Below are 20,730 nucleotides of genomic sequence, written 5' to 3' on the forward strand. Positions count from 1 at the left end.
TCTAACTTTTGCCTTCATCCTTCTGTCCTCTGAGCGTTCTAATGGAAACCTAAAGATTTTGCCAGTTCAGAATTTCGTTTGATGCCCGATGAACTTGTATACCTGCTACTTTCATCAAGTTATAATAAAAAAGAAAATCTGACATCCCTCTAGATGTGCATACCAAAGCCTTTTTGCAGAGAGGAGCATTAAGCAGCACAGGATTGCGAGAGATATCCTAGTTTATATATATATATATATATAGACATACCTCCCAACTTTTTGAGACGGGAATGAGGGACACTTATCAGCAAAAGTATGCAGGCATAGGACACACTCCTTGCCACGCCCCCTTAAAGGAGAATTGTTAAAAAAAAAAACAAGGTTGGTTGAACCCACAAGTGCTTTTTTTACCACTACTATTCCTTTATATTAGCTTTTGGAAATTACAAATGCAGCAATTTAGAAATCAGATGAAATGTTTAACGCTGGAAAACCCTTTTTCATAGATGAAAAGGGCAGTTTATATACAACTTTATAGATCAGACCAAAATGAGGGACAAATGTGGAGGAATGAGGGACAGAGGGACAAATCAGGGACAGTCCCTCAAAATCAGGGACAGTTGGGAGGTATGTATGTAGATATTAGGAAAAATCCAGACTGTACAGATGCCAGCCATGTTTGGTCGTTAAGTGTTGAATTACTGAATGTATACTAAAAATGATCAGTAACACAAGTCCACCTTGCTTTACATAGCTGGCAAAGAGAAACAAGAATGAAGAATCTTGGCGGGCGCCTGCAAGGAGAAGTGACTTATTTTGCTCCCTGTGGGAAGAAATTTCGTCAGTACCCAGAAGTAATGAAGGTAATCTATTTATTATTCAGGGGTAGAAGACCTTTCCTGGATTTGTTAGTAGCTGTTTTATCCCATCTCTAAATGTCTGTGCTTTAGTGTTGTGGATGTGGATTATGTTTACAATTGTCCTTTTTTCCTGAACCCTCAGCAGTGATTAGATTACCTTTGACCTTCAAGGTCATGAGAATATAGACATGCTGCCTAACTGGTACAGAGTGTCTCCATACTTCCTTCTTTGTAGAATACAGAGTCTGTGAATGTGTCTGAACAAATGTGGAACTCTCTGGGAGGCTTTTTTTTTCCAGCAAAGCAGTGTAAGGCTGGGTTCACACTGATGCGGTGTATCGCCTTGCAGGTCATTTGTACAGGAATCACGCAGGATTCCTGTACAAATGACATGCAAATTCAGTATGGTGTGAATTGAGCCATACATTATGTGTGGCTCAATTTGCACTGGATCCACACCAAAAAGGTGCAGGACCCTTTTTTTGTTCGCACTGGAATCGGATTGCACAGGTGTTCAGACCCATGCGATCCCATTCCATCCGGTCAGTAGTGTATTTAGGTTTTGTGCTGCCCTAGGCCTGACTAAACTCGTGCACCCCCTAATTTAAATATGACCCACCCCTTCCTGTCAAGGCCACACCCCTTGCTGTTTAAGACCCGCCCTGAAATTTTCAAGTGAGGACACTAGTTCTGAGGGCCTGGGGGGGGATGGATTCCCTTAATTTGCATAGATTTCCTTTCACTTACTGTTTGGCTATGGGGAAGGAAGTGAAGGGAAATCTCTGCAATAGGACAGGTATGGTAAAAAATAAACTGACAGGGGTTATAACCCTCCCTTACTCTATCCAAAATGAGAAAGAAAAAAAAAGTGTTGCCTATAGTTCTACTTTAAGCACAGATTTATGAAAGTTTTATGGAGAGGACTAAAAAGATATAACCATGCCAATGGTGCAGCAGAAAACATATAGTACAGTGAGGAAGGTTTGTGGTCCAGGATGAGAGGACACTCAAAATTAGAAGCATGTCCCCCCCCCCGCAGTTGCAGAATGCCGGCCGCCTGCATACCGGAAGCAGTGCAGTTGCTTTAAGGGGGCGCTAGACTAATTTGCCTCTCAGCCCAGTCCGCCCCCGTAAGACTGGTGTTACACTAACAGTGTAGCGCAAGTCGGCGGGCACTCTTTTCGTGCTGTCCCCCCCTGCAAAGTGCTGCCCTAGGCCTGGGCCTCGTTGGCCTAGGCCAGGATACAGCGTTGCATCCGGTTCCACAGTTTGCACTACGTTCTGTGAACTGATTTGGGGGGTGTTATTAACTTTATATTGAACCCATACAGGAATCACTGTGGTTTCCGCACCACATCGGTGTGGACCCAGCCTAAGTGTGGAGTAAAGTGGAGTAACTCTTAGCAGCCAATCACAAATCATCTGACTAGTAAACTGAACTCTGGTTGCTTTGCAATTTTCAACTTGCACTCCTATACTAAAAAAACACAATAATCTATTATCATCCTTTAGTTAGATCTAACTTGTGTCCTGTTGCTTTCTTGCTGCAGTGGGACGCCTACTAGTGTCCAGTCAAACAGTAGCCATACATTCTTTAGAATTGTAGTTCAGCGCTAACAGGAAAGCACTAGGCTACCTTCTGCTTACTAAGGCTCCATTCACACCTAGGCGTTCCAGGTCACGGGTGAAAACACTAAGATTCCTGAATCGCCGCAAAACGCGGGACGCACTTGCGATTCCAACACTTTTCAATGGTGGCGCGATTGTGCCGCAGTTGTTGCCCAACAAATCACAGCAAAATCATGCAAACAAAATTGCGGGACATCTATTGCCCAAAAGACGTTCCGGAACGTCTTTTGGGCAACAGGCATCCCACGATTTTGTTTGCATGATTTTGCTGCGATTTGTCAGGAGACAATCGCAGCAAAATCACGCCGCGATTGCGGTGCCATTGAAAAGTATGGGGATCACAAGCGCACCCTGTGTGATATATCCCAGGAGGCTGCGGGTGGGGTGTTAGGCGGTGTTCCTAAGTGCATGTCATGCAAGCCTGCCAAGAAGGCATTCGCTCCCTTTTAAAAAAAAGGGGGGGGGGGGCTGGAATGGGGAAGAAGAATAGCTTCACTTTAACTTTTGAATGAAGGTCCACTTCATAAATAAGGGCCTGTTGCTTTAATCTAATTCTAGAGCTTCAGTAGCCACATGCTTCCTCACTCTTAAGATCCACAGCCATTCTTTTCATCATTTCCACCAAAACATTAGGGATCTTCTGTGATTAAAGTTATACCAGTCATGAAACTGCTGCAATTTTTTTTCTGGAACTGGAATTTTTTTTCACCAATGCATTCATAGTAAAAGAAGGTACATCTCTCTAGAGAAGACAAAACAATCTTTAAATGTCAGCTCCATCCAGATCTGATGGTTTAGCACAGGTACTGACAATGTATAGCCGGTGCTGATGTCTTGTATCTCTCTGGGATTTCATTTGTGAGACATCCCTGTCCAAATTCTACGTTCTGACAAAGTAATCCAGCTAGAGATCAATTTTTTTTGCTACACACACAAAGGGCTCCGTAATGTAGATTGGAAATCAATGGAAACGTGACATTATTTTCTTGGCCTTCTGAAAGGATCTGGAAACCAGAACTAAATTAGGAAAACTTACTGCAGGAGTCTCAGATACTTAAAGTGCATTTCCTTTTTTTGCAATCAAATTTGAGAAACCCCCACTATATGATTGTTATGTGTTCCCATTCATACAATATACCTAAATATGATTTAAAAAAAAATATTGTTACTTTTCTAGTTGTATTTTTTGGAGCAGGTTTATGCAAAGGACTCAACAACTAGCTTCCACTGTTTGGAACAGCTTGCAATATGCAGTTAGAGTACAAACGAACGGACAGTTGACATACAATGTACCCCCAAAACCTGGAGATCTTTATCCCTTAGGCAGGCCATAGACGTTGCGAATTTAGTGGTTGCAGGAAAGAAATGTGCACAATTCCACCATCAACACAGACAGTGCTGACAGGGAAATCACTCCTGCCAAGAAATTGTCTGCTCCCAGCGCAGGGGCAGGCAGGGGAATCCGTCCCCACCGGGAGAAGACAGCGGTTATTGCTAGCGGCTTTAGCAGCCGCTAGTAATAATCGCGAGTGAATCCAGCAGGCTGCTTGTTCCCAAGTTGATCAATCAGTCAACTTACACATTCAGCCTGCCCATAAAGGGTTAGATTCTCTGCCGGTTCCTGCAGAATCGGCCGGGATTCAAACCGCCTATGTCCTGCCTTAGAAAGGCAGTGGGGTTGATTTACTAAAGGCAAATAGACTGTGCACTGTTGCAAGTGCAGTTGCTCCAGAGATTGGTAAATGAGCAGAAGCTCTGCTGACTTCCATCATGCAATCATGTGCAAGCAAAAATTATGTTCTTTTTATTTTCCTTGCACGTGATTGGGTATTCTTTGCAAAGTAAAGCTTTACCTCATTTACGAAGCTCTGGAGCAACTGCATAGTTTATTTGCTTTCAGTAAATCAACCCCAGTGTGTAGATCTAGTTAACAACTGATAATAAATCTGCCAGCACAGTACAGACAGGAATAATTATGATAAACATAGCCCCTTTCGTAAAGTGGAACTTCACTCTTCCAATCAACATTGAATATTTTTAATCCTCATGCTTCTAGCATTAGTAAATTGATAGGAAAGTATATCATATTTACTTGTTTTAAACTTTTTATTACATTTCTTCAGTTACTTCCTGGTTTCTTGCCTAGGCAAATGATGTCATACATCCCAGGAGTCTTCAGAAGGGGAAGAGAGAAGGGGGCGTATTCTCTGCCAAGCATACTCTCCTGCATGCATGCTTGAGCTAAAGGCAAATGGCTTCCCGGAAGTAATTGCTACATGAATCATTTGCCCCTACTCAAGAGGCCACGGCCAGAAATGCTAGGGGGTTGTTTTTTAAAGTGATTTTCCAATAAAATAAAGCATAGGGACATGGATGGATGGGGGAGTTTGCTTTACACATTAAAAATGAATTAAATAGTGTTTTTGGTTTGTGGTGCTCAGATTCAGTGAAGATCATCTTTAATATAGAAGGTAGGTAGGTAGGTAGGATTTTCAGCAAGTAAAAAAGATAGGGAGGCGGGAGGATTCTGTGTTGGTGAGAAAAATTAGTAATGTATAAGCTTTCAATAAGAATCATTCTTAGTCCAAAAAGTCCAAAAAGTAAAATGGTAAGCAGCAATTTATAAATATACTTTTTTAGTTATTCTATGTGAATGGGAACATGTAACAAATATAAATTAAGTATTTTCCCAGTTTGATTTTAAACCACAAGTGCCCACCCAGAAATGAAATAGCAGCTGGACCAATGTAACCATGCAATAAAAACTATACACTGAGTTCAGCTTTATATAACCCCTCACATTGTTCTTCCTCAGTGTAGTCTGATACTGAATGACAGCATGTCCTATATTTTTTGGAAATTAGGAATTCCTATACACTGCTGTGTCCTGCCTCGGTGTTCCTGTGTGTATGTGTACGTGTGTTGCTGGTATAGGGGGCACGGGCGATAAAAGAGGGGCTGTCGTGCTTTGAAAACCTCAATTGAAAAAATCTGTGATTTTTTCAGTATCTCAGCAGAAATGGAGTAATGGATATCACAAGGGACAATTTCAGCTTCAGTCCAAAAATAAGAGTGGGGGACTTCTATGAAGCCAGAGAAGGACCGCAGGTATCCCCTTAATCCAAAACATATAGTTTTAGCATCAAGGTAGCTTAAAAGTCATATTTCCTAGCAGTATGACTTTTATCTGCTGCTTGCTGTCACAGTTCACTCTAAGCTGAGGACTCTGGAAATGATTGTGGTAAATTCCAAACTGATGAGAATGAAATCCATTTTGCAGAGTTACACACGATCAGCAGATTCTAGGCTCTTTTCAGAGCTCATTCGATTTTCAGGTATAAAAACGGCCATAGACAAGCAGACATCTCCTATGAAAATGATGGGATGACAAGACATCTGTCTGTCCTTTGCTTGCAAATTTGTTGAAACCTGTTACAGTATTTTTTAAGATTTAGGCAATGGACAGATGGGGCACATGTGCGATGAAGGATTTATATCCTTTTCTCCACAGAAGAGAAAATGATCAGTTGTCTGCTGCAAAGAGATTTTTGAAAAATGTATTTAGGGAATTTTTTTGACTTATGATTACATGTGGTTGTTTCTGCAACTCTAATGACTTGATCTTGACATGGGACGTGGAAATCAGTCAAGTGTTTTGCTTTTAACCAGACTGTAAATTGCCAGCATGAGTCCAGGTAAAATTGGTATTTCTATTTTCAGTCGATGGTGGGCGTGCTAAAGCAGACCTAAAGCCCATGTTAAACGTAAGTTATTTTAACTCCTCAGCTCTTAACATCCAAGCTGAGATGCTATTAAAAACCTACTTGCAGTTCTGGAATCACTCGGGCTACCTTGCACATGAACACATTTGATCTCCATTAAAGGGGAAACTGTTAAGTACCTGGCTCTGCATGAAAAAATTGAAGAGGTCGTAGGAATGCAGAGGAAGGAGAGTCTGCTGTTGCAGCTGCACCTGAGGTTGGATCCTAACCTGCCCTTGCCTTGGCCTAGCCTTAATCTGGAGTCACCCATGGACCTTTTATATCCCTTGAGAACTCCAGTGAAGAAATCTCACAGCCGTATTTTTGGGTTCTGTCTCACCCTACTGCAGATTCTGGAGCAACAGTAGCAGCAGTCACAGTCCTCTTGATGTATTATCCATAACATAAAGTAGGTGGGTTATTGAGTCCTCATGGGTAGGACCCCAAACAAATCCAACAACCTTGTGGGAAGGGGTATCTTTCCTTATATACATCATTCCTGCATGGCTCTGCTGCAGTCATACCACATCTCACTTGTTTTTTTGAGATTGGCACAACAAACCTTTACAGCTAGAGCAAGTGGATGCTGAAAAGTTTAAGAAGCCAGTGGCTGATCCCAAAGAGGTCCTTCCAGAATTCAGATAATGGTTTTGGGTGGACTTAACCTTTAGCCCTTTCATTTCCATATGACTTGGCTTAGAGGGAACATTATCCACTTGAAAGTAAGATTAGATATATATCATTGTGATATTTCATATATTATCACAATGTGTTCCATTTTTTTTTCTGTGTGTAGTAGTACGTGTCGTTATGTGTGTGTGTGTCTTTAGTATTGTTTTGTGTTTCTGTGTTTTTTTAGCGTGTTCTCTGTTATGTATTATCAGTGATAAATACATTAAATATGACTGGTGCTTTCTTGTAATATGTAATGTTGTTAAAAAAATGTATTTTTTGATCAATTTATTTACCATTGCTGGGCTTATTTAAAGTAGATCTAAACCCTAACTGGATGATATTTCCTTTGTTAAAGCCTTGTGTGTCATAAACAACTGCCTTAGCTACTTTGCATCTCAGTGTTGCCAATTTCTCCCAGCTTTTTTCATTCACTTCACTTAGGTGTTATTTTACTGAAAACTGTAGATTTAAAAACATGAACATGACCTTAAGAATTACATTAACGTGTTAAAAAACGACATGAGATTTATTGACTGGGTTTGGATATACTTTAATAACAAAGTATACAGAGTGATGATGTGCATCTGCCCATAACAGCCAGTCATATTGCTGATGATTACGGCATTATTATATTTACTCTCACATTACATACAGATCAAATTTTATGCTGTAACTGTACCGACCAATCACAACCTAAATTCCAGCAGTTTAGAGAGAAACAATCTAATAAAATCTAAATTTTGATTGGAATCTATGGGCTGCAATAAATGATTGCTCTTCACACTAGGTTATTAAATGTATTGTTGATTATTTAGTTGTGTATATACTGTATATTGATAAGTGGAATACTCCATCAAATGATATGCCTTGGGGGCTTTCACAAGGAGGCATTTGTGTCTGGTTCCTGAATCTGCCAATTTGCTGCAGCAACAATATCAATGTTGTGTTTATCGTTTCTTTTATTTACTTTTTTCTTACATGAAGCTTTACCTATATTGGAGGTGGGTAGACAGTGGGTGCTGTTTTTTTACCTAATCATATTTAGGAGAGTAAAAATTATTATACCCGATACAAATGAGACCCTATCCTCTCATGCAAATAAGACCCCACCTTGTCTCAGTTAGCTCTGTCCATTTTGCATTTGCCCATAGTTAACATGTTGTGTGAAAGTTTAGTTTGGATTGGTTTACACATTTGTCAAACATAAAACCAAATACAGGCATACCCCACTTTTAAGTACACAATGGGGTTTATTTACTAAAGCTGGAAAGTGCAAAATTAGGCTCACTTCTGCATAGAAACCAATGAGCTTCTAACCCCAGCTTGTTCAATTAAGCTTTGGTAATAAAACCTGGAAGCTCATTGGTTCCTATGCAGATATGAGCCTGATTTTGCACTTTCCGGCTTTAGTAAATAAACTCCATTGTGTACTTAAAAGTGGGGTATGCCTGTACATTGCCTTCCACTTTGTTCTGTTTTTCCACAGTATTTTCTTAATACTTATGTATAGATTTTCTCTATTTAATCTAAAAAGCCCAAACCTTTTTTTTTTTGGGGGGGGGGGGGGGATAGAGTGGAGAAGGGTTAAAACCTCTGTCCGATTTTTTTTTTTAACTGCCTGTGGTCCTTTGTGGTGATTACTTGTCAACTCCTGTCCAATAGGCAGTATAGGAAGCAACAGTACATATCTCCAAAGTATCTGTTTTTAGACAGTTGTCAATGCAACAAGTTTCGGCTTTGAAAGGCTTAACTCTTCTCCTATCCTACTAACACCTCAAAATTTTGGATTTTTCCCCACTTTCTGTCCAAGTGACCATGGTTATTAACTCACACAGAGATCAGGCCACGGACAGCAAAACAAACTTGAAGGAGTTCCTAACCATTTCCTACTCTAGACAAAACTTTAACTTTAAATACTATTTACTTCCATACACAATAATGAGGGTGTTAAGTTTTTGCCCTGGTGTTATTTCTGTAACTGACAAAAGGCCAAAAATCTGTTGCCCACAAATAGATCATTTGTCACCCCAGCCTATTGACATTGTTGTTATCAAAGAACATGTCTAGAGTCTTTAACTAGACACTCAGCTTAGATGAAATGCACTAAACACTATGGGCCTCATTTTCTTAAAGCGGGACTTCACCCATAACAACTTTATAAAAAATAATGTTCTTTTTTCAAGGAACATACATTCCACATTAACCACTTAACCCACGGACCATTTTGCTGGCCAAAGACCAGAGCACTTTATGCGATTCGGCACTGCGTCGCTTTAACTGACAATTGTGCGGTCTTGTGACGTGGCTCCCAAACAAATTTGACGTCCTTTTTTTCCACAAATAGAGCTTTCTTTTGGTGGTATTTGATCACCTCTGCGGTTTTTATTTTTTGCGCTATAAACAAAAAAATAGCGACAATTTTGAAAAAACGCATTTTTTTTACTATTTGCTATAATAAATATCCCCAAAAAATATATATAAAAATTTTTTTTTTCCTCAGTTTAGGCCGATACGTATTCTTCTACATATTTTTGGTAAAAAAAATCACAATAAGCATTTATTGATTGGTTTGCGCAAAAGTTATAGCGTCTACAAAATAGGGGATAGTTTTATGGCATTTTTATTGATAATTTTTTTTTTACTAGTAATGTTGGCGATCAGCAATTTTTATTTTGGGACCATTGGCATTAATACAGCGATCAATGCTAAAAAATTGCATTGATTACAGGCATATCCCACTTTTAAGTACACAATGGGGTTTATTTACTAAAGCTGGAAAGTGCAAAATCAGGCTCACTTCTGCATAGAAACCAATGAGCTTCTAACCCCAGCCTGTTCAATTAAGCTTTGGTAATAAAACCTGGAAGCTCATTGGTTTCTATGCAGAAGTGAGCCTAATTATGCACTTTCCAGCTTTAGTAAATAAACCCCATTGTGTACTTAAAAGTGGGGTATGCCTGTACTGTAAAAATGTCACTGGCAGTGAAGGGGGTAACCACTAGGTGGCGCTGTAGGGGTTAGGTGTGTCCTAGGGAGTGTTTCTAACTGTGGGGAGGAGGGGCTGTGTGTGACACATCACTGATCACCGCTCCCGATTACAGGGAGCAGAGATCAGTGACAGTGTCACTAGGCAGAACGGGGAGATGCTTGTTTACATTAGCATCTCCCCATTCTTCCTCACCGTGAGACGATTGCGGGTATCCCCACGGACATCGGGTCTGTGGGACCCACTATCACGGTCACGGAGCTCCCGGCGGGCGTGCCGCCGCAAGCCACCTCTTAACCACTTCCCTACCTGGCCATAGTAATATGACGTCCACAGATGGAATCTCCCATCCTGGGTGGACGTCATATGACGGCCTGGGAACCCCGGCCGTCTAGGGGGCGCGTGCCCGCCGCGTTGCTTGGGACCCGGTGCGTGTGCCTGGCGGCTGCGATGTCCATCGGGCACCCGCGATTGCCCGTTAACCGGGCCGGACCGTGGATCTGTGTGTGTAAACACACAGATTCATGTCCTGTCAGTTGAGAGGAGACCGATCTGTGTTCCCAGTACAGCGGAACACTGATCGGTCTCCTCCCCTTGTACGTCCCCGCCCCCTACAGTTAGAAACTCCCTTAGGAAACATAATTAACCCCTTGTGTCCCCATAGTGGTTAACCCCTTCACTGCCTGTCACATTTACACAGTAATCAATGCAATTTTATAGCATTGATCGCTGTATAAATGTGAATGGTCCCAAAAATGTGTCAAAAGTGTCCGATGTGTCCGCCATAATGTCGCAGTCACGAAAAAAAATCGCAATCGCCGCTATTACTAGTAAAAAAAATAAATAAATATTTTTTTTTTAAAAATGCCATTAATCTATCCCGTATTTTGTAGACGCTATAACTTTTGCGCAAACCAATCAATATACGCTTATTGCGATTTTTTTTACCAAAAATATGTAGAAGAATACGTATCGGTCGAAACTGAGGAAAAAATTTGTTGTTTTTTTTTTTTTAAATTGGGATATTTATTATAGCAAAAAGTAAAAAATATTGTGTTTTTTTCAAAATTGTCGCTCTTCTTTTGTTTATAGCGCAAAAAATAAAAACCACAGAGGTGATCAAATACCACCAAAAGAAAGCTCTATTTGTGGGGAAAAAAGGACGTCAATTTTTTTTGGGTACAACGTCGCACAACCGCGCAATTGTCGTTTAAAGTGCGACGGCGCTGAAAACTAAAAATTGGCCTGGGAAGGAAGGGGGTGAAAATGCCCTGTATTGAACCGGTTAAAGGGCAATGTACAGGTACGTTAATCTGCCTGTATGTGACCTTCTGAGGCGGTCGGGAAACGGTTAATAATGGTGCTACCAACATTAGTTTGTGCTGTAAATTGCCTCCAGCATTGCTCCTGTTTCTTCCTGCTGGAGGTTGCCATTTTGCTGAAGTCCAGAGCCCTTGAACAGCAGTAAACAGAACTAAACCCATCAATTTAAAAGTTTCAATAAACAGTTACATTCCTGGAATGCTGGGATTGTTAACTGTCACATTTGCTTGTGTCCCCAACCAACCAAACTGTCAAACCATCAAATGGCTGGTGTCATAACTGATCACATGTGCAGCCAGCCCCATGTTAGCTGCAGATCACACAGAACCAGCTTCCTTGGCTGTAAAGGATAAGAGGGTTTCATTCTTCTTCAGGGCTGTCAGCAGATCGGCCTCTACAAATTTAGCAGTGCCTAAAATGGAGAGCAACTGGGCATGTGCAGAGCAGGGTGAGACAGTGTATTACTGGATTTTAAACAGTAAACAGTATAGAGACACTTATTTTTAATGTTTTACAGAGCTGTGCCTGCAAAAGGTGCCATCCTGAAGTGATTTTGCAGGACTTAACTTTCTGACTAAAGTTCCATTTTAAATGTGAAGTGAAGGCAATTGAATGTTATCTCCAACTATTTAAACAGAACTCCTTCTACATGTGTTTGAGCACAGTTTTACATTTCAGGTCCACTTTGGTAACCTGGGCCCCTATGTATCTGTAACAGGTAAATGGAAAATTGTCCAGTGGTCCTGTTGTTTTAGTATTATCATCAATATCATTTGTATACATTAAAGTTGGCCATACATTGATCAGTTTGACTTATTGAAAAAAAAAGATTTCTCCTTCTACATTCCCTGCTGCACTATTGTATCCTCAAAGTGGAACTCCGCTGTCAGAATACACCAATCAGCGCTGATCCAATGAAAATATGCCAACATTCCAGTTCGAGAGGAGCTGATCATTAGAGCGACTCCTCTCAAATGTAAACAGCCATAGATGGATCAAAATTTGGCCAGTCCTTGCCGAATTGGACAAATGTCAATCTGTCTATGGCCAGCTTTAGTCTGGCATTACTACCTTCAAATGGCCCGAGATTGTAATGCAATATAAGCCATGCTAGATAATATCCTGGCTGGAATTTGTGGCATTCTGGGAAAAAGCTATAACTGCTGTAAATTTTAGCTTACACAAAGGCTAATGACACACGTCCCACCCCAGGGTGGCAGCATTGGGTCACTTACCTAGTACATGTGCCATTACATGAGAAAAGCGGAGTCATACTTCTTCTACTCCTCATTTCTGGTTATTTTCTTCATTTTCAGCAGCTCGACAAAGCAGTGAGGGAGCCAAAAAATTGAAGTATATGCTGCTGGGTGGGGGTCCTGCATGGGCAAAGCTTCTTTTGCTTAAAGGCCTACTCTAGTTCTGCATGCCTCCATTCTGTTTGCCTGTTACCTTGGCAGCGATAGCAGAATAGACAATGAAAGACATAGGTGACAACTGGAATATCATAACATCATTAGAAATAAATTCAAACACTTATTTTAATTACTTTACAGATGACATAGTGGGCAGGGCTTGTTTGTTACAGGAGTTTATTAGAACCCTTCCACAATACTCTATTTGCAAACAATGAGGATTGTAAAGGAGTAAATAAGTTGAGGCATTATTGCAACAAAATACAGGAGTTTTAGAGTAAGGTCAAAATTTACAAATTGTGATGATCTTTCAACGGTTTGTACTTTATGGTTTAAAAGCTGTATTTTAAGGATCATTTACTCCTTTAAAAGTTTGATGTGATTCTCCATTTCCTCTCATTACATCATAATTAATGACATTTGGTCTGTGGACTCAATTATACAGTGTTCCATTCACCACCATGTCCATCTGACACCATGAAACGGTTTATCAAGAATTCTCAGAAGTTTTAAATTGCAGAAGGATCTGAAAGGGAACGATCAGAATAATAAAAGCCAAAACTAAAGAAGATATATAGAAGACTTCTGAGTGATACTGAGGCTTTAAAGATGGATGTGGCGCCTTTGATTCTGGTCCTGATTAGAAGGCTACTTGGGGAAAGATGATAGGAGTTCACGTTTTGATCTTCAGTTTACAGTTTGCGAGCGCCATCGTTAGTGGCAGAAATTATTATAGGAGAGACCTTGTAGAGTATGCTGAGCAGTCACATTCTATCTTCTTATGTGCAGTTCAGAGCTGTATTGTATCTACTTATCTACAGAGCATAGTGTCCATTTATCTTACTAGAGTTTGATGTTTGTTGTTTATTGACCCTGCAAAGTTTTATATCATTCAGACTGACCATTAGGGATGGTTGTAATTATAGTAGTTCAGGTATGTAGCTCTGTAGCATCATCTTAGTCCACTGTTTTCCAAAGTGTAGGGCATGTGCCTCTAGTTCTACATCTCCTAATTCAAGCTAATACAGCTTGAGGCTTAGCATTCTACATGAGAAACAGATTTTGGAAGAGGATACCTTTGGCCCTTAATTTGGTCACTTGATTCCTCTAGTGCTCGATGGGATTCATTAGCATGAGCTACCAATCACTCTGTCCTGTATAGTGCTCAGAAAAAGTATGGGTGAATTACACACTGCTCAAGTCTCAATCTGCATATTTCTTGTTATCCATACTCTAATAATACTTTACAATCTTCTCCACTGATGTAACTCGAGTAAGGGTCTACTCACAAATGTATTGACTTGTATCTACTGCCATCTGCTCTGATGGACCTTTTTGCCTTTAAATCCAAGTGTCATCTTGGGAAACAGCTATCTTTATTTCTTGTCAATTTATTACCAGTGGATAACACTCAAATTACTACAAGAAAGGTGCCTAGCAGTCATCCAAGTATAGATCACCCAGTGTGGGGTACCCTGTAATTATCAGTGTATCAAGTGATTGATCTCAAGCTCCCTTCTCCTTTTTACTGCCCAAGGCAGTATAGCACTGTAAATGCCAGGTCCATCCTTAATATTAAACCTTACATTCTAAGGCTGAGCACCACCCTAGGTTAATGTAGCCATTTTATTTTAGAAAAAATACGAGGTCCAGTGATCATGTGAAGCAGCTTAGGAACCATCAACATCAACATTGTCAGTCTAGGGAGAGGTTAGTGTAATGCCATGTACACGCGAGTGGACTTTTCGACCAGACTGGTCCGACGGACTTTCGACGGACTTCCGACGGACTTTTGAATGAACGGACTTGCCTACACACGATCACACCAAAGTCCAACGGATTCATAGGTGATGACGTACGACCGGACTAAAATAAGGAAGTTGATAGCCGGTAGCCAATAGCTGCCCTAGCGTGGGTTGTCGTCCGTCAGACTAGCATACAGATGAGCAGATTTTTCGACCGGACTCCAGTGCGTCGTAAAGACTTGAAACATGTTTCAAATCTAAAGTCCGATGGCAGGTCCGATGGAGCCGCACACGGTCGGATTGTCCACCAGATTCGGTCCGTCGGACCAGTCCGGTCGAGAAGTCCGCCCGTGTGTACGCGGCATTAGATGCACTAGTAAATTTTTATGGACTTGACGAAAAAATATCCAAACTCCAGCTAACACTATTTAGTCAATTACAGCAACAGTTACCTTTCCCTTTTGGGATAAAAGTTTTACGTTAATGAATAAAAGCTGACCATTGTGAGCATCTCTGCAGTAAATAGTTTGCCTCAACTCTTTAAATGGCACTTTTGCTGTACAGGTTGGTCAGGAAATTGAAAAATTCCAAATTTACTGGCCAGATCACCAGGTAATTAGTTAAAAAAAAAGTCTTAAAAGAAATCAAATGCAGCCACCACTTCTAAGAATTGGTTTAGCCTCAATACAGTACGTTTTTTCTTTCCGTTTTTTTTTTTTTTTTACTGCTTTAAGTGATCACATTAAATTACTGTAGCTCAACAATCAAAGCAACAAAAAAAAAACTTAGAGCCTCCTCCTTGTGAAACCAGAACATTAAATTGTCTGTACATCATGTGAAATGTAAACCCAAACGAGCATGAAAAAAGTATCAGGTTTAGTTAGGTGGTGTAAAAAACAAAAAGTAATTGTCATGTGAATTGTGACATCTCCAAAATCTAAAATAAAAATGGAGGGCGGTAAATACAACGATAATAAAGAGAGTAATATTTGTCTTGGGATCATTGCTTTTTCTGCAATGGTATTTGAACACATTTATTTGCAGTATGATGCTAGTGATATTAGATACATTACCTCTTGTATGAACATGGAAATGAAGTGTACAATATAAAACTATGTCAGCGCTCTTTGTTAATGGTAACTGCGCGCCTCTGACAAGAATCACTTTGCATTTTTATGTTCCGTTATAACAGTGAAGAAAGGCAAGTTGTTCCAATTAACTACACAGGCAAATCTTCTTTAGGAAACCCAAGTCAGCTCCCCTGTGCTTTACCATTTATCAAATTAATTCATAAAATGTAAATTAGGTGGAAATATTTGGGAGAAAGGCTAAAGAGAAAAATAATTGTGACACCCATTTTTTCTAAAGCCATAGACATGACATGATAGCTGCATGATATGACTGTATGTGAGGTCTCGTGTACATGGCCGCAAAAAATGCAATGTTTTTTTTTTTTTATCAGTCTCCATCTACAGTCCTGTGCATGGACCTTATTTAACACTGTAACACATGTGAACGTTTGTGCTATACATGCGTACAGCATACACAACAAAAGTACTCTAAGGCTGAATCAAATCACAAGCTTATGCCTATGGCAGCAACAGATGCCCAACTGCCCTTGTGAAAAGGGGGTAGTAGATCAGACAGGTATTAAAACGTGTTCAAACTCTTCTGTCAACTCACATACACTAGCTCCAGCAGAACGTCTGCTCACTCAATATACTCCATTCTCCACTTACATAATCATCCACACTTGGCCGATCCGTTCATACATATTGTGTGACATCTAACTGCTAGGCATCCCTCCAAGTCAGAATGCGCCTACACATTTCACTTTATTCATATATCTAGAATGTGCTTACACAGTGGCGGCTGGTGGTCAAAATTTTTGGAGGGGCGCAAACAAACTGAAAAATTCTGAAAAAAACCCCATCAATTGCAGCCACTGTGCCATCAAGCGCAGCCACTGTGCCATCAAACGCAGCCACTGTGCCCATCAATTGCCGCCACTGTGCCCATCAATTGCTTCCACTGTGCCCATCAATTGCCGCCACTCTGCCCATCAATTGCCGCCACTGTGCCCATCAATTGCTTCCACTGTGCCCATCAATTGCCGCCACTCTTCCCATCAATTGCCGCCACTGTGCCCATCAATTGCTCCCACTGTGCCCCATCAAACGCAGCCACTGCGCCATAACAAATGCTGCCAGTGTGCCCCTCGCTGGCCTGCCGTCTGCACTTACCTGTCTCAGTGGGACAGCTCCTCAATGTCTTCTCCCGTCTTCTCTCCCCCCCCCCCTGCTATGATTGGACGCCTGGTGTCCAATCACAGCGCCAGTCGTTTCAGCCAAACAGGTGGCGGGTAACAGATCCGAGCACCTGATTGGCGGAGAGGCAGTTTAGTGTTAAGAAAGTGAATATTCACACAGCTGAGTGACCTGTGAGCGCCCAGCATGGCGCTCGCAGGTCACCTTTTTTGATGCCTATTAGAGCCTATGGCTCTAATCAGGTTCTTCAAAACCACCTCCCTCAGTTGTAATTCAGGCGCCCGGCCCCCCGAAAAGGGGGCCGGGCGCCTGAATAGGGGGTGGCAGCGGCGGCCATAGATGCATGAATCTATCTATTGGTGCTAGGGGGGTGGCAGGAGAGAGGGGGTGGACCGCCACTGTTCTTACACATTCCACCTCATTCATATATCTAGAACGTGCTTACATGTTCCACCTCATTCATATATCTAGAATGTGCCAACACATTCTATCTCATTCATATTGTATATCTGTGACCAGTCTCAAAATACTATATATCTAAAGCCAAGATGTTTTTTTAATGGGAGAATGTGGAGGAGGGTTTAAACAACTATCAGGTCTTTATTGCTATAGGGTGATCCATCCTATCTGTTTCTCCCAATGACCAATGTCACCGGTGACTAAAAGTGGGAGAGAAAACCCAACATTTTGAGCTATCGCTAAAACAAGAATAGAGGAGGAATATGATAGGGAGACTTTTTTTCTTCCTTTGGAGATATCTCTTTAAAGAGACTCAGACAGTAAGAACAACCTGGCAGGGCAACACAGACACTTTCCTCCATTTTTTATATAGTTGGCCCTGTGAGAGCAAACTGTAGCTATTGCAGTCTATCTGATTTTGCTGCTTTTTAGTGAAACATTTACATTTGTCTGATATGTTTTAAGGCATAGATGCTCAAATTTTATATTTCAGTTTTGCATTTTTACAAGCAGATTAACCTGTCAAGCTTTCTTATCCTTTGGGGATTCCAATGGCAAGGTATCACCACAAAAACCCCCCCATATACCTAACGTGTGCAGCTGTTTTAAAGTTGAAGGAGACTTGGAAGTTCTTATAGTGCCACAAAAAAAGAAGAAAGGAAGGAAAAACTGCGATAGACTTATAGGAAAAATTAATAAAGGCAGCAACTCAAATGTGGGATACATACAATAAATAGATAGGTTGGGAGAGAGATTAAATATATGCATAGTGAAAGTAGTCCATAAATTCATAAATCCACACAGTCCATAAATTCAGTTCTTGATCAACACCATAGTGACTCCACACATAATAAAAGAAGTGCCCGACCACTGTACAGATTGCCTGCTTACCAGATAGTAGGCAAAAGAAAGCGATCGGCTGTAGCCCAGCCACGGCCTTTAACTTGCAAAGACGGCTGTTGGACACACACAGGAATGCACCTGGTAATGGACCTGATAGTGGCAACCCCTCTAAGCGACTCACTGGATCATGGCCATACTTGAGATGTACTCCAGGTGGGCTCAGGGAAAAGAAGGCTGCACCCCTAATCCTGTACAGTAATAATATGGAAAAAACGCAGGCAGTGAAAGTTATACTGTCGTTTAACATTAGTGCTCATTGTGGAACAAACTCCCTTGATTTTGGTCTTTAGTAAAAAAAAAATTGCCCCCCTGTATTGGTGGTCGGTGTAGGTAGGAGATCAATTTGCCACTACTCCAAGAAAGTGCGTTTTTTCCATATTATTCATTTAATTTCAAGATTATTCCTTATTTATTATTTTGTCATTTACAGTAGGTGTTTGTTGAAAAAGTCTGCCCTGGGCGTCAAATGCCCTAGATACACCACATCCCTCATCCTTCTTCTTTTAAACTTTCTACAACTTATTGATCATGTTTATATGTGGTGAGCTGTAGGCATAGTTGTTTCGTAGCAGGGGTTTCCAGGGCCTGAAAATTATTTTAAGGGTTCCTTGTAGGTAAAAAGTTTGACAAAGGCTGCACTAAGCAGTACTGTTGTGGTCCTTCAGCAGAGGAAACATAAAATCTTTATTATGGCCCTGTAGGACGAGGCAGAAACTCGGCCTACTGCAATGAAATATTAACATTGAAGCCTCATAGAGAATGGCCTTTTTTATTTTGTCAAACATGTTTTGACAAGTTTTTTTACCTGTATTTTTACAATTTTTTACTGTGCTTTAGCATTTCACATTTTTGCAGCTTTAAGTCCTCATGCACATGGACGTTTTTACAGCTGCTTTTTTGAGCTTTTTTTGCAGCTTAAAAAGGCCTGTCTATGTTAGTCTATGGCTTCATGCCCACCTAGGCGTTTTTGAGCTGCAAGTGGCACAGGCGTTTTTAACCTGTAAAAAAAACCCAGGACCAGTGGGTTCTGAAAGACGTTTTTCAGCTGTAAAAACGCTCTAACGCTGAAAAACACTGAAAAACGCTCAAAAACGCTCAAAAACGTCATTCACCAACGTTTTTTAGCGTTTTTGATCCATTGAAAAAAAAAAAAAAAAAAATTTTGAAAAAAAAAAAAAAAGCTCAAAAACGCTAACGCGGAAAAACGCTTGAAAACGCTCAAAAACGCTAAAAAACGCTATTGCAAAAACGCTGAAAAAAGCTGAAAAAAGTTAAAAAAAATCACTGCAAAGATACTGGCGTTTTCATAACGTTTTTTTAACAGCCTGTGTGCATGAGGGCTTATACTATATAGAATAAAGAGTAACATTTACCAGTAAAATATAGCAACGCTAAGTTAGTTTGGGCTTTTTTTTTATCATTACGTTCATTTTCTTGCCCTTTCTATTTAAAGGGAATGCAGTGGTGTCTCCTGAAAGAGGAGGAGATTGTCCCACGTATCCGAGCAATGGAAGGACGGAGAGGACGCCCTCCAAATCCAGAGAGGCAGCTGGCTAGAGAAGAATCTAGGATGCGGCGAAGAAAAGGACGTCCACCTAATGTGGGTGGTACGGATTTTGTTGTCAATGAGGAGGCCAAACTGCTACGGAAGCTCCAAGCGCAAGGTGCGTGTCCACCAAATAGGCTCAATTTACTAATATGGAAGAAATATTTTAACTCCACTTTTCTAATTTATCTCATTAAAGCGGAACTTAACTGTATCTGAGCACCACAAACCCAAAACACAATTTGATTAATTTTTCATTTTCAAAGCAAATTCACCCATCAATCCATGTCTCCATATATTGTTAAAAAAATTACTTTGAAACCCCCCCCCCCCCCCTCCAAGCATTTCTAGCCATGGCCATCTTGAATAAGGGCAAATGATCCATGTAGCATTTACTTCCTGAAATCCACCTGCCCTTAGCTTAGGCATGCAGGCAGGGGGGCTTGCTTAGCTGAGAAAGCTCCTGCTTCCCTCCTCCAGATGAAAGAACAAAAAGCATGTGATGACTCCTAGGATGTGTGACATAATTTTGGCCTAGGCCAGAAACCAGGAAAAAAATTTAATTATGTTTAAAAAAAAGTTTAAAACAAGTAAATATAAAATACCTTCCTATTTATTTATGTTAGCAGCATAAGAATTAAAAATTGGTAAAGTTGATTGAGAGAGTAATGTTCTTAAAAATCTTCATTTAATATATAGCAATACTGTTTTGGTGTGGAAATGAAATCTTGTTAAAAGAAGTGGGCAATTTTCTTTATTTCTTACTCTTTCTATGTATGGGAGACAACTGTACTAATGTGTGAATCCCACTATGTTTTGTAGCCCCCCCCCCCCCCTTTTAGAAAATAATAAAAATGATTGGAAAATAAAAGAAGTGGGCAATCAACTGTTAAAAGTACCTTTGACTCCTCTTTAAAACAATTGGAAGAGAAGGGCAGAGTGTTGTCACCAGGGCCGGGACAAGGGGTGGGCGGGAGAGGCGGCTGCCCTGGGCAAAATGGTTTACTGAGGGCACCTTCCTTCTGTTGCAAGGGTGACAGGAGTAGTTTTTGGGAAGGGGAGGATGTTGGCCAGAGTTCAGCTTTAACAAGGTGTGAGATTTCAGTGATTTGGTTTACACTTTAAATTGATACTGTATATTACAATTTTACAAGTTGAAAATTGTACAAAGTTACAAATTGT

The 20,730-nt window shown here is 40.7% G+C and overlaps 1 protein-coding gene across 21 annotated transcripts in view; it reads left to right on the top strand.

The window, feature by feature from the left end:
• BAZ2B (bromodomain adjacent to zinc finger domain 2B) overlaps window positions 1-20,730 on the top strand; it is a 441,294-nt gene that overhangs the window by 355,056 nt on the left and 65,508 nt on the right. For 14 of the 21 annotated variants that reach the window (XM_073634094.1, XM_073634089.1, XM_073634092.1 and 11 more), the window contains 3 exons: window positions 737-845; window positions 5,478-5,579; window positions 19,456-19,666. In XM_073634094.1, coding sequence (XP_073490195.1) covers window positions 737-845; window positions 5,478-5,579; window positions 19,456-19,666 — 422 coding nt within the window. The remainder of the gene's footprint in view (window positions 1-736; window positions 846-5,477; window positions 5,580-19,455; window positions 19,667-20,730) is intronic. The other 7 variants (XM_073634093.1, XM_073634100.1, XM_073634096.1 and 4 more) reach the window with 1 other exon arrangement.

This window comes from Aquarana catesbeiana, linkage group LG06 (assembly GCF_042186555.1).
Source record: "Aquarana catesbeiana isolate 2022-GZ linkage group LG06, ASM4218655v1, whole genome shotgun sequence".
NCBI lineage: Eukaryota > Metazoa > Chordata > Amphibia > Anura > Ranidae > Aquarana > Aquarana catesbeiana.